Source organism: Dreissena polymorpha, chromosome 2 (assembly GCF_020536995.1).
Source record: "Dreissena polymorpha isolate Duluth1 chromosome 2, UMN_Dpol_1.0, whole genome shotgun sequence".
NCBI classification, from domain to species: domain Eukaryota; kingdom Metazoa; phylum Mollusca; class Bivalvia; order Myida; family Dreissenidae; genus Dreissena; species Dreissena polymorpha.
This window is the reverse complement of record NC_068356.1, coordinates 294411-316173: the sequence shown is the minus strand read 5'-3', so window position 1 is coordinate 316173 and position 21763 is coordinate 294411. Positions and strand designations below refer to the sequence as shown.

Below are 21763 nucleotides of genomic sequence, written 5' to 3'. Positions count from 1 at the left end.
TAGTATTATAAAAAGCCGAAAGGGTGGTATTAATTGTTGAATTTAATTTGATCAGATTAATATACTATATAATGATAAGAAGATCTTGTAAAGAGCTTGAGATAAGTTCCTGCTTAATTGCCTTCTTTGTTTTAGTATTCAAACCTGTACACTGAACATACATCATGAAAATCTCTGCACATATTTAGCTGCTGACAATACACCGGTGGTTTTTGTTACCCAACCCACTCTCATATGAAAACACAATTCTTTGTTAAAACATATTAATTTGTACGTAAATAATTGGTTTTGTTAGATAACCGATCATAATGATAAGTGCATCAAAACAGCGTTTGATGAATGTTCAAACCACATCGATGTATTTGGTTGTACAACATTTCATACACAGATAACTTTAAACTTATTAAAACCTACCTTTTCAATTATTTCGACTAGGCTACATGAAAAACACTATTGTTACGTGTGATGCCTGATGTAATATAACAATTACGTGTATCTATTTATAACGATTAACAAATTATTAGTAAATATGACAGGGAAGTGTAGTCGGTCGTGTTATAGTTATTTTTAAGAAGAGTTTGTAAAAAACGGTAAGCGAGTTTATGATAAATATATTTCGACTCTATCGGGTTAAATTTTTTAAAACTTTAAGTGTTTTCGATATTAAATGTTATTTAAATCCGCAGCAATATAACAAATCGAAAACGAAAGTGAGTGTTCTGTGAAATCCAAATGGTTATTTATTAAATTCGACGTATCTTGGTTGTATTCAAGTTAAGTAAAGAGATGTTGTTGTTTTTTCAAATATATTTAAAAACTGTTAATCGAGCACCTAAGCTTTAAAGTAATCTCTTTTGTTGAAGCCTTTTTCCGATCGCGATGTTTCACAAGTTCATATAATCGTAATTGACAAGTTTATCCTTAATTCGAGTTACTTAAAGTGATATTATGGGCATCTAGCAGTTTATAGGTGTCTATCGCAACCGTTGTTTATTGTTGGTGTTTTCACTGCAGCATATACACTTATATTTGTTAATGCAGCATCAACATACTAAAACAATATCCCGAAAGAGAAAAATAATATATTTGCATATCAACCGTAATTTCGTTCTGACAACTGACGACAGAAATAATTCGATTTACGATGTGAATCTAAATTACGTTTTAGTGCAGATTCGTTCATAAAGACACAAAGACACTATTTTGTTTAACGGATCATTTTGGCTTAGAGGACTCACAAGTCATGTAAAATATCGAATATTACATATATTTTTTATAAACAAGTGAAAGCAAGATGAGTTGCAGATATTGTTCAGTTACAATATTTTAACTGACTGTTTTGAACTGTTAACTATTTTCAGCCCAATTCAACAGTGAAAAAATGCCCATAATATCCCTTTAATTCAATTCATCTCTATTGGAAACTTAAATTGTGATCGAAAAAAAAGGTTTTTCGTTCAACTTCATTACCAGCCTAATTAAGCTGTCTTTCAATATCCGCATACTTAAATGACTTTTACAATATCTACTTGATTATGTAGAACGTTAATATCCATAAACACTGTACATCTTATTACAGTAAAATATAACAGATTACATCTTGCTTAATTTAAAGTGTTTTGTTCGAAACCGGAACTCTCTTTTTCAATTTTAATAGTATATGTATTTATGATGTGACCATATTAGCGTTTAACTGTGCTAGCGTACTACATGCAACAGTGTCGACTCATGTTTTCATGTTATATAGTAAATAGTGTAAGATTGGTTTAAACAGCCATTATTAGTCCGTTTTTATCAGAATCGAAGTCTAAAATTAGATCCTTTGTATTTTATGTCATTTATACGGCTATTACACAAGTCGTGTTTTCAAATCATGTTCAATGGTTTACTTTTGGTGAGCCACTGAAATCTAGTTGAATTTTCTTTTGCAAATGTAACATAAACACGTTCTTAATATATATTAGACGGGGTTTCACTCAAAGTGTTAAGTGGGAGTTAGCTTATTGTTGAAGAAAAGTAAAAAAGAGAACACGAGAATTCATGAAGTTCTTGTCTGTACTTTGCAGTTATTAAGTATTCTCGTTTAATTTCAGAAAATGATCCAGAACAGACTAGTGATTTTCCTTCTTTATGGTAACTAGGCTTTTTATGGTGTTTGTTTGAAGGCATCTTTACCCAATGTTAATGTGAGATTACAATATTTTTGAAACACTTCAATAATGTTTTATTACAAATTTATGTTGTTTTGAATTGTCTTATTTATTTTCAATATAAAGTAAACAATTAAATAAAAAGTAAAAAGAATGCATTCTAGTTATTTGAACCCCGGTTTTTGGAAGCTAATGCGCTACCACTGAGCCTCGCTGTTTTTAACAATCAGCGAATTAAACGCGCTATTTTGTACTACACATATTTTCATCATTATCAAGGAAAAACGTTACAAATGTTTTATTATTTTACCGATTCTGCGACACTGTCATACATAAATGAACCCTTTTTTTTACTTTTGTCTCACTCAGTGGTGTTTTTTCGCTTTTGTTAACATAATGCATGCATTCCTATTTGAATCAACGACATTGCTTGTTTGAAAATCGTCATTTTACCAAACTGTGAACGAGTACCTATTAAGATCTCAAAAATAGATTAATAAATTCTTAAACATTTTATTGCATGGAATGCTGAAATTGTTTTCGATAATTAATTATATTAATCATTTTCGAAAGGAAATACGGATGTAAGACAACCAATTAGTTGTCTAAAATGAATGTGAAAAGAAACAGTTTCATTTGAAGATACAATTGGTTATCATAAGACGTCACAACAATCGTGAATTTAAATATTATATTTCAGTCCTCTTGGAGATTGATGGCCGCGTTTTGTTGGGGAAATGGAATGATGCAACAGTAGAATGTGCGTCGGAATATGAACTCACATTCAAATGTATTAGTAAACAAACGAACCGATCTCATACAATTGCAGAATGTGACCCTATGATGAGTTCATGTCACATATTGGAATCATCTCTTGGTAACAAATACAATGTGTCTCATACTGGTCGTGGGGGAATGCTGCACATCACTCATCTAGACAAAGACACGTCTGGAATATATACATGTTGCGAAACGTATAATCCTGCGTATTCCGCCAGTATAAACATGTCCTCGCATTCTGTGTTTTTAAATGACAGCTCTGCAGCCACTCCGATGGAAAAAGTGAATGGAAAAACTATCGAATGCAGTTCAAGCGCCGAAATCACATTCAAATACATTAGCAGAAAAACAAACACATCTCGAACAATAGCAGAGTGCGACGTTATGATGCGTTCGTGCCACATGTTTGGAGCGAACGTTAATAACAAATACACGATTGCTTACACTGGTCAAGGGGGATTGTTGCGCATAGATAGTTTAGATGAAGAGACAGAGGGCACATATATTTGCTGCGAAACCTACAATCCTAGCAATTTTGTCAGTACATACTTCTATATTCCATATTATAGCACAGATTCGATGAATTACGTTACTAATGGTGTTCCTGTAATAGATCAAACCACAACAGGTACTTAAAAATATATTTTAACGTGTAAAATCTTTGTGTTATGAGTCAAATTATAAACTTAATTCCATATTAAACATTGTAAATCATTTTGATAATATTATGTACGACGTTTTGCAGTATCAATTGACATGTTAACAGAACATTAACACGCGCGGATTTAATATACTTAAGGCTATCTATGATGCAACACACAGCGCATGGACAGCCAGTGCACTACAATTATGTACTAAACAAACTGTTGATGACCTAATGATGTAGTCTACAATTTATATTCAGCAAATTCATCTACGCCCAGACAAGACCGTAAGGCAAACGTTTGGGTTATTGTACTCACAATTTGTGCTGCCTTGGTCATCATTGTCATCGGCGTTATTGTGATCATAAAAAGTAAGTGCACTTCATTAAAATATATTATAAAAGTAGATGAGTATTAATTCCCGACTTTTGTCGATAATGGAAGGTTTGGCATTCTTTAAGAGTCGATTCCGGAGAATTGGGTACATTCTAGAAAGACGTTTTCCTTCGTATTTATAAGACAATACACTATCATTATAAGTTTACTCAGCGTTATGTTTACTTTTAGTTATCACAGAATGATGATCCTGACTGTAAAATCGGTACGTTAACATACACAAACACACTTTATAAGTATTTGTGTATAGCGTGATGTTTCTGTCTTAGTATCAAACTGTGCATGGGATGATTCTCACAATAGTCGATCTTTTCCTAACACACATCGCATAATATGGCTACCTTTATAGGCGCATGGCTTTTGCAAATAAAATCCGTTATCGAATAGAGAAATAACCACTCAAGGTAATTTATATCAATTTAGTACCGGAAGCTGGAACATGTCGCGTTCAATTATCAAGCATGTACCTTTGTAGTATTAAAGGAACACAGGTCGTGAAAGGTTAATTAAATTCAACATTTTCGAAAAGGTATAAAATGAAACTGGTGTTCTGTATTTGTGTATACCAGATGCACATATGATACTTTTTAACCTGTATTCAGCTAGTCCATATTGCGTTTAAAATAAAGAACATGTTATTCTTGTCTGATATCTAGAACTTACCGCACGCAGTACACGTATGGATTAATAAGGCCTCGTTTGGAGTATGTGACAAGAACTTAACATATTATAGAACAGGTCAATAATATTAAATTTAGAAGAACTATTTTAACTTCTTTGGTGCACTGTCATACAGCATGTTTATGTTTTGTTAGACAATGTTCATAAAAGGCTTTAGAATAAACACGTTCGGACAGTTGAAGGGAATTGTTTGCGTCTCTTAAAGATCCATAAACACTGCCAAATATTATAATGCTATATGAAAACTTCCATTAAAGTACCATACTACGGTTAAGTGCAATAGGACAACCCTAAAACAAGTAAGATTGGTGTGCCTACGTTAAAATACAAACATTCTGCAACATGTTAGCATATTAAAATCGTTTCACAACGTTTTGCCCGAATCCAATGTCATACACACAAGAATTTTGTATCTCGTTAACTCAATGTTACCAGATCAAACTAGCGTTGGCATTTCGGCTATTTCTCTTGGGAACACCAAAATTTGTATGGGTTAACTTTATATTACGAAGTGTTCGTTGATTTAGAGCATGTACGCATCTTTAAGCTGATACCAAATTATGCACATGTAAAAAATATATTTGATGAAACGAGCGAGTATTTTTGCTACGAATCGTATCTATTTTTAATTGTTTCGTCTGTTTACCTGTTTATAGAATATTGTTTCAACCGATAATAAGAAATTAAATTTAATCGTTTTACCCATAACAATTACTTTTATAATGGAAAAGTAAGGTTCATGTTTTAATATTGTTTAAATAACTAAAAAAGTTTCACTAACAGTTTATGAGAATAAACAATAATAATATATTAAAAATGATATATATAACCTTAACTTATAAAACTATTTGTCTTTCTAGATTTTGCATTGTTTGATTTTTGAGGAACAACACTATGTTGAAAAATGAATAAAAAATAAAACGCAAATAATGCTATGTTTTTATTGTATATGTCATTTCCTGAAACGATACAGATGACAGCATTTGAAACAAAATTTAATTTGAAACAGTTGCTAATACGTACAAATGCATCTTACACATAGTGCAAAACATTTGGAACTATTAAAATGTTACGTATTGGGCTCAACATTTCAGGTCATTATTAATTTAGTAAGATAAAACTCCTATACATTTAACATTTATAAAATACGCATACTATACTGTTCTCTCAGAAAAGAGGTCTTTTAATGTATTTGGGCCATTCGTTTGTATTTAATGTGTATTGTTTTACATTTCAGAATACTGGGGCATAAGAAAGAACAAGAATGTAAGGCGTCTTTTAGCAATTTTCACCTTTCATGTTTCCATAGTCAATTGACGTGATCAAGTTTTTAATTTGTGACTAATATCGCTTTTAGACGTGCCGTTTGTTTTGGAACACATACACGTCTCTATAATAAAAACTAATCGTTTTGTTGGAATATATTACAAACAAATTTTATAATAATTAATATCACCTTTACGGAAGCACCTACCAACCTGACTGAGTACTCTATTGCTAGTAATATATCGAGACACTATTTAATTCACATTCTTAAAGGGACTGCCCAACAGATTTCGGCATGTATTAAAGCTTGTCATTAACTACTTTAAATGCTTTATATTGATAAATTTAAACATTTGAACTAACATGTATAAAACTTACATGTATAGAAATAATGAATAGTAATGGGTCGCTACCACCCTTGTTTAGAACGATTCTTTTTATAATAAAACACGTCAACAAATAATAATTTGGTAGCACTAAAAATGAATCTTTTGACACAATTGAATGCCTGGAAGCTCTCTGACTGGTTCAAATCAAACTACTATAAAGTAAAATGGAAACAGTAATATTATCAATAAATGTTAAAGGTTTAGGTAATAAACAAAAGAGAAATCAAGTTTTCGAATGGTTAAGAAATAAAAAATGTGCGTTGTACCTATTGCAAGTAAAACATTCGACCAAAAGCATAGTAGAATCGTGGGAACGGGAGTGGAAGGGACAAGCCTATTTTAGTGGCACGAAATCAAACAGCGAAGGAGTAGCAATCCTCATTAACGATACACTGCCAGTAAAAATATTAAATTACAAAGAAATTATACCGGGTCGTCTTCAAGCCTTAACACTTGAAATCAATGAACAAAGTCTAATGACTATTAATATTTATGGGCCTAACAAGGACGACACCCTTCTTTTCAAAACTCTAGCTCAATTCTTACAAGATACCAACGAAAATATTTTGATCGGGGGGGACTTTAATACTGTTTTAGACACTAATTTAGACAAGAAAAACGGCCCAGCCGACACACATAAACATTGTCGAGATAACTTAAATAAAATTATAGACGAAAATAATTTAATCGATGTTTGGAGAATGCATAATCCTAATAAATATCAATTTACATGGCACTCTAACGGTAAACCGCCAATTTTCAGCAGACTTGACTTTTTTCTTATCACAGATACATTATGCAATATAACAAAAAGTTGTATTATTCAAACAGGATATAAAACAGATCATTCAAGTGTTATATTAAAAATGAATTTCATATCACAACGGGGACCTGGTTATTTTAAAATAAACAACAGCCGTCTGTTAAATACCGAATATAAATCACTAATTAAAAACACATCGCAAGAAGTGTTAAACAACAATAAACACTCAAACGCAAACACTAAATGGGAATTGGTAAAAGGAAATATTAGAAATGTAACTATAAAATTTGCTAGTCAAAAGAAAAAAGAAGACAATCAACAAGAAAATGAACTAATTAAAAAAATAGAAGCTCTTGAACAAAACTTGATACGTAAGGATAATATAGACACAAAAGAATTATCAAATAAAAAAATGTAATTGGATAATTTAAGAGACAAAAAAAAATCAACGGTATATTACTGCGAATTAAAAGCTATATACGTTGAAAGTAATGAAAAAATAGTGCTTTTTTCGCAAACCTAGAAAAAAGACACGCAGAGAAAAAAACTATTAAATGTATAAAAGTAAATGATAAATTTATAACAAATCAAAATGAAATATTAACAGAAGAAGTGAAATTCTATCAATCCATTGATCAAAAACAGTATGATAAAACATCAAATATTGATTTTTTTAACACACCGATAAACCGCCTTAGTGAAAACAATAAAAATATGTGTGAAGGTATCCTAACCGAAGAAAAATGTTATAATGCCTTAAAAGAAATGAAAAATGACAAGAGCCCGGGCTCAGATTGACTAACGGTAGAATTTTATAAAACCTTTTGGGATGACATTAAAAAAACTTTCATCGAATCAATAAACTATTCATTTATACACGGACATCTAACTGACTTTCAAAAACAAAGCATTATATCACTAATCCCTACACCTAACAAGGATACCACTATTTTAACAAATTGGCGACCAATATCATTACTTAATGTAGACTACAAAATAGCTACAAAAGCCATCGCTAATAGAATTAAAAAAACGATATCCTCAATAATAGCACCTTCAAAAACAGGTTTCATAAAAGGGAGATATATAAGGGAGAATGTCAGACTAATTTTCGAAATAATCGAATACCTTGAAAACAAACAAATACCCGGTCCTTTATTTTTTTTTCAGATTTTGAAAAGGCATATGATACTTTAAATCATGAATTTATGTTTAAGTGTTTACAGCATTTTAATTTCGGCGATGATCTTATCCGTTGGGTAAAGCTGTTTTACCATGATATAAGTATTATTATTATGAACAATGGATACATGTCGGAAAGTTTTAAGATAAAAAAATGGCGTTAGGCAAGGTTGCCCTCTCTCATCGTCCCTGTTTGTAATATGTATTGAAATTATGTCTAATTATATTGAAAAGGACCAGAACATTAGGGGTATTGTTGTAAATAATAAAGAAATAAAACAGTCGCTCTTCGCAGACGACGCAACCTTTTTCAACAACGGTGAACAAAATTCTTTTGAAAATTTGGTCAATGTAATAACACAATTTGGGAAAACATCTGGATTAAACCTTAACAATTCAAAATCAACAGTTTTAAGAGTATGGCTTTTCAAGAATACTACAATCCGTTTTTGCAATGATCACAAATTTATTTGGACATCAGAATCTGCAAACACTCTTGGGTTATCCTTTTATAATTGTAAAATAAAAAATATGTCCATGAACTTAGAACCAAAATTATGTGCATTCAGTAATTGTCTTAAACAATGGCAACACAGAAAATTGACCTTACTAGGGAAAATTACAGTATAAAAACATTCGCCCTACCAAAATTAGTATATCCATTTACTGTATTACCAAACCCTCCTAAACACACCATACAAAAAATAACTAAGGACATTTTTAACTTCTTATGGGATGGTAAACCCGACAAAATAAAACGCAGCAAAATAATAATGAATTATACAAATGGAGGCCTTAAATTAACAGACATTTAAATGTTCCTAAATTCTATAAAGGGATCATGGGTTAAACGACTGCTTACAGAAAATAATAGTATGTGGAAGTGTATATATGATACAGTCCTACAGAAATACGGAGAAGAATTACTATTTGAATCAAATTTACAAACTAAAGATATTAAACGTATATGTAAAGACAACGAATTAAAAAAAAAAATTCAAGGATGGAATACATGTAAAAATTGCTATAAACACAACTTAAGCAAACATATTATATGGAATAATAGTAAAATACGAAATGAAAATAAAACTTTGTACTGGAAAGATTGGCACGACAAAGGAATCGTATTTGTCGATCAGTTAATTGACTTTCGCGTGAAGAAATTTTATAGCTTTACTGACTTCAAATATATCTTTAATGCATCAGACAGTGCCTTTCTTAAATACTATAGTCTTATAAATATCATACCAAAAAGACATATTGGAACTTGTAGACGAGCGTTTTCTAACAGGATCAAGGAAAAAATCATTACTAGATATAATCAAAACTTCGTACCAACCAAATAATTTTTTTTACAATCTTCAGCTATCTGAAATAAAAAATACAATGTCGAATGCGGAAAATAGATGGCAAAATATTTTTCAATATAAAGAGTTAAATTGGGCAAAGATATACACGCTAGTGTTCAAAACTTGTACGGACACAAATTTAAGATGCTTCCAATATAAATATATTATGCGTTTAACAGCTACAAATACATACCTCTTTCGGTACAAACTAACCAACTCTAACGTATGTGATCTGTGCAATGAATACGATGAAGATATTGAACACTTGTTTTGGAAATGCCGGGTAGCACAACATTTATGGAACAGATTAGCGGACTACATGTATGATAAAGGCATTTTATTATATTTTAACTACGAATTAATTTGTTTTGGACAGATGGAATATAATAAAAACATGCAAACAATTAATTTTATCATTTATTTAATGAAATATTATATATTTAAATTGAAAACAATGCACCAACCATATGATTTCAACAATTTCCTAACATTCCTTAAATTACGCTTCGATATAGAACAAGAAATAGCCCTAAAAAACGATAATCTTGAACAATTTAATACAATTTATCAGAGATTACTTGACGGTCAGTTTTGAACTTCCAGCTTCTCCTTTTTAAAAAATTCCTTTCTTACTTTTTACTTTCTTTTGTTTACTCTTCATATTGTAAAAAGACATAATTAATAACCTATGGCTAAACCACAATTATCACTATTTTTCCATTCGGAATGGGTATATTTTGAAGAAAAAATATTAAAAAACAACAACATTCTATTGTACGTGCATATGCACCCATAACTGTATTGTTATCTTCTTGAAGGAAAAAATGTGTGCAATGTATGTTCATGTATAATGTTTGCTTTTTTTGGTTATATTAAATAAAAAAAATAAAAAAAAAATTCCAGTAAAAAATAAGAATACAATTTTAAAAAAGAAGAAAAAACGTTAACCTCCACAAGACTCGAACCACTGACCCCTAGAGTCATGGAGTTTTGGAGTAAAATGTCTCCCGACTTTACCACTCGACCATCCACACTCACATCAAATTCGGGGGTATTTTTAGCTATATAAGCAAACCTCGTAGTTCGCCAAAGTATCGATTCGCGTCGAACGACGCTTTTGACTGTTGGGCAGTCCCTTTAATACGCGTAGCTTACCTTTCAATTAGATAGCAAAACGCCTTTTGTATGAAGTCTGGAATTTTGATTAAAAACCCCTGGTATTAGCTCTATTATTAAACCATATATTGTGTCTGATATCATGAACGCAAGATTGATATTGCATTCAACTACAGTTAATGATGTTTTGCACCCCTGACTATCTACGAGGGTCAAGGGGCAATATTCAATTTCGAGTCTCATGCTTATTTAAAGTCTCTATAACGCTCAAAATCAACGAAAACTTCGTAAAGTATTTCGTAAAATAAAGTTAACATCTAAACAATCAGTGTTCCTTATAGCAATAGCCACAATTTCAACGCTAGATGTGGTATGATTACATAGATTTTTGTAGATACACAATGCTCGTTGTTATTTATTCGTGACACAATTTATTCCATTTTATTTTCCCGCGAATATATCTATTCATACGACACACGAACACCATGTTAGTGTTCATGTGTCGTATGAATAGATATGAATAGATATCTTTGCGGGAAATTAAAATGGAAAAACGAGCATTTTGTATCTACAAACATCTATTTTACCAGCGCACATTTGGCGTTGAAATTTCGGCAATTGCCATAAGAAACACTGAGTTTTATTTGGTTAAGTTTATTTTACGAAATAATGTAAGAATTTTTCGTTGATTTTGAGTAGTAATACTACTTTAAAGAATTATGATTTGTGCGGTTGTGTTTTAGGTGGCTGATGAAGAATCTAATCTCATAGATAATAACGAACAGGTAATTACCATTGTACATCAAACTATGCAATAGTTACCATGAGTGTTTCCGTTTAGGTGTACTTTTTATTAACGACCCATAACATATTAGTTATTTATTAAATTACTTTAATAAAACTTAAAAATAGAATGGCCTTGTTTTTAACACTATGCAGCACTCGTTCCGATTAGTGAATTATAAAAATGGTTTTCATGTCCCAAAAATAATATAACATCTTTCAAACGTACATTTTAATGTCGTCGATAAGTAAGCAACCACAGGTATGTTGTCAGCATAACGAGTTAAACTGGGTGTTGAAAAGTTCGTCGCGATGGTAAAGTATACATATGTCAAAAGATGTATTACTCTCGTGGTTCTATACTCAAAACTGGTTGATGTAATTGAATTTATTAGAGTACTTTTGGGGCGATTTCTTTTACGCTTCTAATACCTAAAACCACAGTGTTCATCAGACGTAGTTATTTTATTTGTTAAATACCATGTAGGGCTTTAACGTTCAACACACTAATATTAACTTTGTATATGCGTTATGATCGGTGCAAGTCGAACGAGTTTCAAATGTTGTATAAATGTAAAAGGACAGCAAACAACACTTGTTAATAACAAATTATAAGAAATCGTGTTTTGGTTTATATTTTCAGACCGAATTTGAAAACAATCCTTCAAGACTGCTCATATGTAGTAAATCACGCCATGTCGGTCCATTTAAACGTTCGGATTTCAACATAGTCTCAATTTATGCTTTTGGAATTCCGCCATTAATCCCCGCATTACAACAGTGGATTAACAAGCAAAGACCTGGTCATTGGCCTTCAGCGCATGTGCTAAGTGCTGCAGCAAATTATACACGTTTCCTTTTAAAAACTGGACATTCTCTATACGACACACAACAATCAGAAATGGAAGCGTCAATACAGCATATCGAGCAAATGCTCATGTCCAGTTTAAATATTACGCAACTAAAATGTTACGTGGTATTGAACATGATCAAGAAGTGTATATTGAACAATATAGTTGCAGATGGAATCACAAGTTTCCAATGCAGAACTGTTTTATTTCATACAATTGAAAGAGCGCCAATGCAAATATGGAGCAATCAAAATTTAGCATTTCCTGTTATGCTTTGTCTGCAAACACTGCGAAGAGTGCTTCAAAAAGGTATATGTCCACATTTTATAATTAGAGATGTAAACCTTTTTGATAGTAAACTAACTTTTGGCAAATTGCGCAAATTGGAAAAATATGTTTCAGGACTGATACATTTAGGCATTCACAACGATGTATGCGTCAGAAATAGTACGTCTATAAACAAGTATGTCATGCAATGCTTTTCACGTCAGAAAAACATGGATGTAGTATCCCTTCGATTGAAATTGGCTTCAACATTGTATTGCTCAGGACATTTACCCGCTGCTCAGTACATTTTGCACGACGTAGTAAGGTTTTATAGTCAGTACCCCATACAAGCTGGACGTACACGCAAAGTTGGCACATATGGTGACTGTTCTAAATATGTGTGTTATACGTCTGCGGATAGACGTATGTCACTTACAGACGATAATGCGCCACATTGTTTGCAATTTTACAGCTATGAATCAAGCATAGTTCCACCAGTATTACTGTATGAAATGAATAGTTCTGTGATTGAATCGTCAATCGGTGAATCGGTAACTGGTATACAACAATTCTACAGTAATCTGATTCTGGATGCGCGTATCTTCATGTACTATCTGCAATATTTAACGTGCGCAGCACATCATAACATAATGTCTCAAAATACAGCTTTGCTCGATTTTGAATTCTTCTTAACCGCGAATTATGAAAATGTATACCCTCTGGAGACGGCCTTAAACTTGTTAGGTCACTGCTTTGAGATGGCAGGGCGCATGTGCGTGGCCTCAGCGTTATATGCATGGTCACTTGAATACAACTCGCAAAATAATCCGGCTAACTTGCACATACAGAGATTACAATAAGGGAATTACTCTCCTGAAATACCAAAAACACTGTCAACATAATTTGTTTAAAACTTTTCTCTGTAGGCGATTTTGTTCGTTTTACATCATGCATCTGTATTTTTCTGTTCAGGAAAAGTTACCATAAAAGAAACTGTAATTTGTTCTATTCCCAAACAATCAATAATTTGTTATCAAATGTCGTATATCTGCTATATATATTTTAGTTCGAAATAATTATGTTTAAACCAACATTCGTTGGCATCCTATTAAGTATATTGAAATAATTCTAAAATAAATTTTGGCAGCCACTGTATATTAGAAGCATGATAAAAATTAATTCCAGTTACATTAATTTAGGTGTGTTTATCTTGTACCGTCGTCATGGGGAAGTGTATATAATGTCCGTCGACCAATCGGAGTGTTATTGGTTCGATCCCCACTGTGGGGACGTTCTTTCGATCTAACCCAAATACACCAAATACTGGTTCTACCCAAACAAAGGAATCGAGAGCGTTTCAATAAGCCTTAGGGTTTCGATGTTATTGGGCTAAAATAAATAGATTGAAACAAAATATTGTCCATGCTTGTTTTGCTATAATTGTAAATCTACTGATGAGACCGTTTTTTTAAGTGCATCAGGCAACATCGATACTTGCTTAAGTGTTTGTATCCATAACATTTTTATGTAGATAATTTGATTTGATCATATCAACAAGTAGTCCTTTTTTTCTGCATTCAATATCTATTTTCAAGTTGTTAGTATTTAATTGTTGTAAAAAATGTCATGTATTTTGTTCTTATCTAGAAGGACATATATATTCCTCCGCTGTAATTCATTGTTTGTCTTTTTTGTGTGAATATTTATTACTCAAATTACTTAACTGTCTGAAAACTTCTGTACTAGTATTGTGATATGAATTAATAAATTGGACATAAAAAATAAACACTTGTTTAAATAAGGTATTGTATTCTCTATGTAATATCTCACAGTTTCTTTTACAAAGTTATTCAAAAGTAAACTTTCTTCTACATGTATGTAAGCGTAAAATAAAGTTCATCACATGATTGATTTGAACATGCATACGTTATGTTTAGCTGACAACATGTAAATGCATTTCGGTAAATATCTCAATGTGTTGTTTGTACAACTGCCATAAATATGTTAACATCTTTATGATATCCTTCAAGTACACTCAATTGACCACAAACAATGCAATAACCACTAGTAAAAAACAATCAATTCTGCCCGCAGAAGCAAACTCATGTCTGTCAAAATCTTCAAATGTAGCAATTGTATACGTTTGAGTGCGCATTAATGATATTAAAAAAACTTTTGAAAATTGAATATTATAGATAAATATTTGTATGTAAACCTGGCAAAACTATATTAACATTTCTCACATTATCGTTAAAATTCACACTATATACCATAAAACATCTGTTTTTCAATAGTAACAGAATACATGCTACCCACCAAAGATAAACACATCACTTTTGGATATCAATATTTATCGTAAAGTGTTACTGATTTCATGATGCTATAGTAAAGCTTTTTTAAACAACGACCAAATGATTCAAGACATTATTTCATTTTATTCTATTAATTTTTAATGGTTTGTTATCTTTCGTTGCTGCGGCTCTATCTCAATTCTCATACTACAAGTCTACCTCCCTGCAGCTGATCATGACATTAGCAGCTTCAAAAGCGCAGTGGACCAACTATGGGACATATGTACCGTGCACACCGAATCTAATTACATCCTGATAATGGGCGACTTCAACGCCAGATTTCCCAGATCAGACGTCACCACTCATCTCCGATCACGTGGCATGTACGTTACGGAACTTGCTAAATCTCTCCATTTATATGTTGCTACGGACACAGTGTCATGCACAGGTCCTCCATTTACGTTTTACCCTTACAATGACGTCAATCCCTCGCGCATTGACCATGTACTACTAGACGAACGTTTATCACATACAGTCAACAGCTGCGGGGTCATACCTGATGCACCACTGAACGTTTCTCGCCATCTCCCAGTTTTTATTAGCCTCTCTATCGATATACGCCAAGATGAATGTTCTTCTCAAGCACTACCAAGGGTGACATACCGTTGGTCAAACTCCTATGAAATCAATGAATACAAGAACGCCGTAAGTGAGCATCTGTGCGCGACTCAGTTGGACAACACAGACGTCAATGAGACGTACTCCCATATAGTCCGATGTATAAGTTCTGCGGCAGAAAAATGCGTCTCAAAACAAACATACAAACGCTTCCTCAAATCATTTTGGTTTGCCGAACTCAAAAACAAAAATCACCAACTACGCCTAGCACGCCCTGCATGGATCTGGAGTGGTAGGTTCACAAGAATATGCGCACTACAAAGCAATGAAGAAAACCTTTCGACGAAACCTTCACATGGCCAGTCACCGTTACGATGAAGAGGAAATGGAGAAAATAGACACTTTAGCCGAAATAGATCAAAAAGCTTTCTGGAAAGTTGTCAACTCCAAATGCGCAAAAAGTAAACAAAATGGTCGCGAACTCGATTTCGATGGGAAGCGGGAGACAACCATCGATGGGGTGCTCCGAGGTTGGAACTCCCACTTCAAGCGCCTATACTCATTCGAAGAGAACCCCAAGTTCGACCCTTTTCACAAAAAACTAGTTGAATATTCAGTAAAAGAGTACCTCAAAACTCCAGACGTCGATCACGACTACACAGAAATTGCCTACGAAACAAACACAGCTGAACTGGATCAAATAATCAAGGAACTGCCAAACAACAAAAGCGCATCACTCGACAATATCACATATGAACACCTGAAATATGGCGGCCCAACCTTAACAGAGTGTCTTGTAAAAGTCTTTTACTCGATTTTGACCAACTGCCAAGTACCTAACGGTTTCAAACATGGTCTTTTTGTCACCCTGCATAAAGGAAAGGGGAAGCAACCGACCGACCCCAACAGCTATCGGGCTATATCACTTATTCCTGTGGTCGCAAAGCTATTTGAAAATCTTCTAATGAAACGCATAGAAAACACCTCAGCATGGTATAAACTCAACAAACTACAATACGAGTTCCAGAAAAACAAAAACTGCAAAATGGTATCATAATGCTGCAAAAGGCTCGCGACTACTGCTGCGAACGTGGAAGCAGCCTCCATGCGTGTTATCTGGACGCTCAGTCTGCCTTCGACAAAGTTTGGATCAATGGGCTGGTTTACAAACTTCACCAACTTGGTGTCTGTGGGAAGTTACTCCGAGTTGTCTTTGAGTCACTCCAAAATTGCACCAGTCGCGTACTCTCACGCGGATTTGTCTCGGAACCCTTCTCGATTCAACAGGGCACCCGGCAGGGCAGCATATGTGCACCATTCTTTTACATCGTCTGCATAAACGACCTGCTAAACGAACTCACGTCATCCCCATACGGCTTTAAGATCGGAGTTCAGTCATTATGTTCCCCAACCCAAGCTGATGACGTAGTACTCCTGTCGCTTTCGCGGCGCGGCTTAAACGAACTAGCGGAGAAGTGCAACTCATACGCCAACAAGTGGCGTTTCACTTACAACGCTTTCAAATGTGCCGTTATGACCATGGGCCGAAAACGATCCAAAGCAATACCCGCTCGCCAGATCGCATATGATTCAACACATTAATACCTGAAGCGGCAAATTACAAACATTTAGGTATAATTCAGTCGATCAGTGGAAAATACCCTAACGACATTGACTCTGTGAAACAGACAACAAGAGGCACGTTCCTTTCCCTCTCGCAGAAAGTGTCCGGAAGGTCCGGAGCAAACCCAAACACCGCGATTAAACTGTACAAGACCGCAGTCATTCCCAAAGCGATTTGATTGGCTGCGAGCTGTGGAACAGTATCTCCATTGCCGACATGCAACAACTCGAGGTAGCCCACCACTTTTGTTTGAAACGTGCCCAAGGTCTCCCCCATCTCACGCGCTCAGACATGGTGCTCGGCCTTGCGGGAATGACTTCCATCGAAGAGCTTATTGACCTGCAAAAATTAGCATTCCTTGGCTCACTATGCCACGCTCATACAGGCGAAGCGTGCCATACGCTTTTCATTTTAAGACTGTGTCAGTTTGACTTGTGCGAAAACCGGAAAATTGGCTTTATTCCAGATATAGTGACAATTCTGCAAAAATACAACCTTGAAGACTACTTAACGACCTTTAAGACTAACAGCTTATTCCCGTCAAAAGAGAAATGGAAATCTGTTTGTAAAAAAGCAGTGCGCCAACACGAAACCAGTCACTGGCGTATGAGGCTCGAACAACATAACGATTTTTCGCTTTTCAAATAAGTACACAAGAGCCTGGATTCGGCTACCATATGGAGAGTCGCGAAGATCCGCCCAGACAGCTTATCGCCCATGAAGTTCCTGTCTCGGTTATGCTGCAAAAAACCTCCTGAACAACCCGTCCTATGCTCAAAGTGCACACACCAGCATATGCACATCGAAGTGGTACACGCACTTTTTGAGTGCCCCTTTACCGACTCGCCGGCTCGTCTACAAATGTTCATAGAAACCGTTCGGCCACTAAGCGCACCACTGCACGAACACTTGAAAAAACGTAGAGCCTGCAACACTGCTGTTGTACCTTATGGGTATGATCGATGACGTCATAGCAGACTTGATGCCTATAGAACTCTACCCAGAGTGTCTGATTAACTGCTCCAATTTTCTACAATCGGTACTCGCGGTATAGTCATCAAGAAACCTCCACGCATTTCGTCGAACCCTAAACCTGGCACTTCCAAATTTCGCTTTCATTATTAGTGAAGTGCATTGGACGCTGATTAGGGTATAAATATGACGCGTTCAAAGAACTGAGAAATAAAGTACACCTTTGCGACTTCCAATGTCATTCTTGGAAAATAATTATGTATTTATATGTATATATACATGTATATAACAATTTGACTTAATCTCTACTTATTTACATTGACTGTCTTTTGTATTTGTGCTATGTTTTTATCGTTTGTTTGTATCATGTACATCTTCAGAAAATGGAGGCAATAAAGATATATATATATATATTATCGACTCATTTTCTTGTCATGTTCATAGGTGTCCTTATATATGTTCGCAAAATAAATTTTAGAAAAACATTGTAACAACTCTAGAGGCCACTTGTATGAGTTAATCTTAATAAAGCTTGGTTAGAATTAGTATCATGTCAATATATTAAGGGCAGGTTTGCATCTTGGTTACTTGTGTCGTGACACTAGGTCACCATATCATATTTAAAGCCTACCACTGTATGGGCAATATTTATTGTTCAAGCTAGATGAAACTTGGTATATATATGTTTATCATATATATGCCAAGTTTATATCTGGGTCAGATGCGTCTAAAATACAGGGTAAGTCTTGTGAAAAATACTTGTTACCACTATAGGGCCACATTAATGACTCCGGACTGATGTCATGACACGTGGTCACACTTTTTATCTTAAGAAAATGAGCACCATGTTTGAATCTGGCTAAATGTGGTAAAAAGATCGACTGGCCAAGTCGTCAACAATTGGTGAACTCAGCTTAAGGCATAAGGGAGAAAGTGGCCATTTGTTATACAAATGTTTTAGGTTGATAGATGATATTGGTAATGATCCCTTATTGAACTTGACCTACACAAAACATAAATAATCGTATAGCAAGGTGAATCCGCGTAGAACAAATTTATGAATTTTATCACATGATTCTTTTCCTTAAAAATACCCTAATACTCTTTCACTAAAAGATACACGTGGCATTGACCAATTCCGATTGTTAAAGGGGCTTTTTCACAGATTTTGGCATGTTTTGAAGTTTGTCATTAAATGCTTTCTATTGATAAATGTAAACATTTGCTCTAAAAAAGCTCCAGTAAAAAATCAAGAATACAATTAAAGAAAAAAAACACACAAAAACAGTAATCCTCAACAGGGCTCGAACCACTGACCCCTGGAGTCCTGGCGTAAAAAGTCTCCCACTTATACCCCTCGACCATCCTTCCGCATACAATACCAGATGTATTTTATACTATTTATAAGCAATCCTCGTAGATTCACAAAATATAACGATAACAACATATTTCTCCAAATTATTCAATCGTTTCGCGTTGCAACGCTTTATAATTTTCAGGTTTTTAAATCGTCAAAATATGCATATGATTGCTATATTAGAGCATGGTTAATGTTCAGTATTACTGTTTCCTCACAAATATCATAACTATATCGAAAATTTGCGAATCTGAAACAACTTTTTTAAATTTTTTCAATTTACCAAAACGTGAAAAGGACCCTTTAACATGTTAATTCATGTATGATTTCCCATTGCGATTCAACCTCAATCCAACCAAGTCTACAGTCCGATCACTCCCTGGTACTTTAAAGTGTATTGCTTGTTTATCATACAACAGGGTATGGACGCATCACAATTCTCTGCTGTCTATGACTTTTTATAAATTAAAAAAAGGAAATATAACAATTTATGACATAAAACAAAAAAGACGCTCTTTCTGGATATAAAAACTACAAAACTAAAGAAACCGAGACCCCTGAAAGACCATGTCGGACGCGGGACCCATTTAATCTTAACGATTTTAAAAAACGAAGTAACTGTTGCAACTTAAGAAAAATATTCTATATGTATGTTATGTTTAGAATAACATATTATTAAAGAAGCACATAATAACGTATACGTATTGTTTTCAAATGTTTATGCTGAGAGTGAAATTTCCTGAAACCCAGCAACAATATCAAAGTATAATGGCAACAGTACCCGCTAAAAAGATGTGCACCGATAATAGGCGAGTTCTACAGGGGATAAGAACATTTACTAAACAAGTATCACTGTTCCTTTTGATATGGCTGTAAAGTAGGCGGCATTAAAACATTACAAGCGGTAATACAGAAAATAAACCTGCAAAACACTATTTCGGTATGGATGTCGCCGCCTTTATTTCCTTTTGGTCAACAAGTGGTTACACAATGTTAATACATACAACAATGTTTAACACCAAAAAGATAACGCTTAATGCAATCAATGCAAAATATACTTTTAAAGCGAGATTATACGATTTTGTCAAAATTTATGAATTTATATAAAATGTGTAAAAACTTATTATACATATATTTCAATATAAATTAAAATAAAAGTTAAGAAGAACATGCATAGAAAAAAATGCGAAATAAGCCAGATATTTAATTTTGAAATCGAAAAAGGCTGTACAGTCGATTTCGCCAGCACGTATATCGTGCATGTACGATGTGAATCTAAATTTAGTTTAACGGTTTATTTTAAATTTCTGCAACGACATATATTCATACGACACACGAACACTAACTCCGATCCTAATAAAAAGACGAATGCTTCGGTTATTGTAGGAAAATATGTACGAAATATCTTCATCACAATCGGCTCGCGGTGCTAATTTGTCTTTGCTGCATTTTATGAAATACGTCTTCAATGTATAATTTTTCTTGCCTATTTTATGTTATTGTAACATACTTTGATCAATATATTACAATTTAACTTTTTATAAAAATCTTATAATCTCGCTTTAAATAAACGTTTTCAAAGTATTTCTGAGCCAAACTTGATTTGTCTAAAACTGTTCATTCGTTGATTAGCTAATTCTTTGAAATATTTGCTCACAGGATATAAAAAACGCTACTCGTGTGCAATCCATGCATACGTTATGTTATGATTTATTCTGATCATAAAAAAGTAATTTTAAGAAACTCAAGAGCTTTTTTTTTTAATAATTCAATATAGTTATGTATACTTTTACAGTAAAAAAGTTCTCTTCAGGACTAATTTTTCACGGTCTGACACTTTTGTAACAAGCTGTTATATATAGTGTTTAGCCACACAAATATTTAAATTTCAGCGCCATACTTGTAGTCTTAAACGTATAAAATTGTCTTAAGGCGTTCGGATGCGTTATTGCACATATTATTTAAAAGCAATAGTTTTACAGCAGTAAGTATTCCACGGGTTTCTATCATTTACTGATTTATTATGTTCTTGGATCGGCCAATCTACTTGCTTGACATGGACCGTGGTAAAACGGAAAACCGATATTAATGCTGCTATAGTCGAAATAACCGAATTACACACTGAAAGAAGAAAAATGTTAAAATATGACGTGGTCATGAGGACGAACATGGACATGCTTAAAGACAAAAAACAAAAACAAAAACGAGCTCAGTGTTTAATATCGCCGAGTGATGACAAATGCCACATACTAAAGGCGGAAATATGCGTCAAGGACAAGGAAAA

At 33.8% G+C, this 21763-nt stretch overlaps 1 protein-coding gene across 1 annotated transcript; it reads left to right on the top strand.

Annotated features, from left to right (window-relative positions):
* The first annotated feature begins 461 nt into the window (after nucleotides 1-461).
* On the top strand, nucleotides 462-14351 carry LOC127865554 (uncharacterized). Its single transcript, XM_052405398.1, has 7 exons — nucleotides 462-590; nucleotides 2094-2133; nucleotides 2851-3558; nucleotides 3835-3945; nucleotides 5889-5917; nucleotides 11460-11501; nucleotides 12143-14351. Exons 2-7 carry the CDS (start codon nucleotides 2097-2099, stop codon nucleotides 13475-13477), a joined length of 2262 nt encoding a protein of 753 aa, XP_052261358.1. The 5' UTR covers nucleotides 462-590; nucleotides 2094-2096; the 3' UTR covers nucleotides 13478-14351.
* Nucleotides 14352-21763: the final 7412 nt, after the last annotated feature.

Coding starts and splice junctions, on each gene's coding strand:
- LOC127865554 (XM_052405398.1), top strand. CDS start 2,097: ATGATCCAGAACAGACTAGTGATTTTCCTTCTTTATG. Junction 2,134..2,850: donor AGTGATTTTCCTTCTTTATG/GTAACTAGGCTT, acceptor ATTATATTTCAG/TCCTCTTGGAGATTGATGGC. Junction 5,918..11,459: donor GCATAAGAAAGAACAAGAAT/GTAAGGCGTCTT, acceptor GTTGTGTTTTAG/GTGGCTGATGAAGAATCTAA.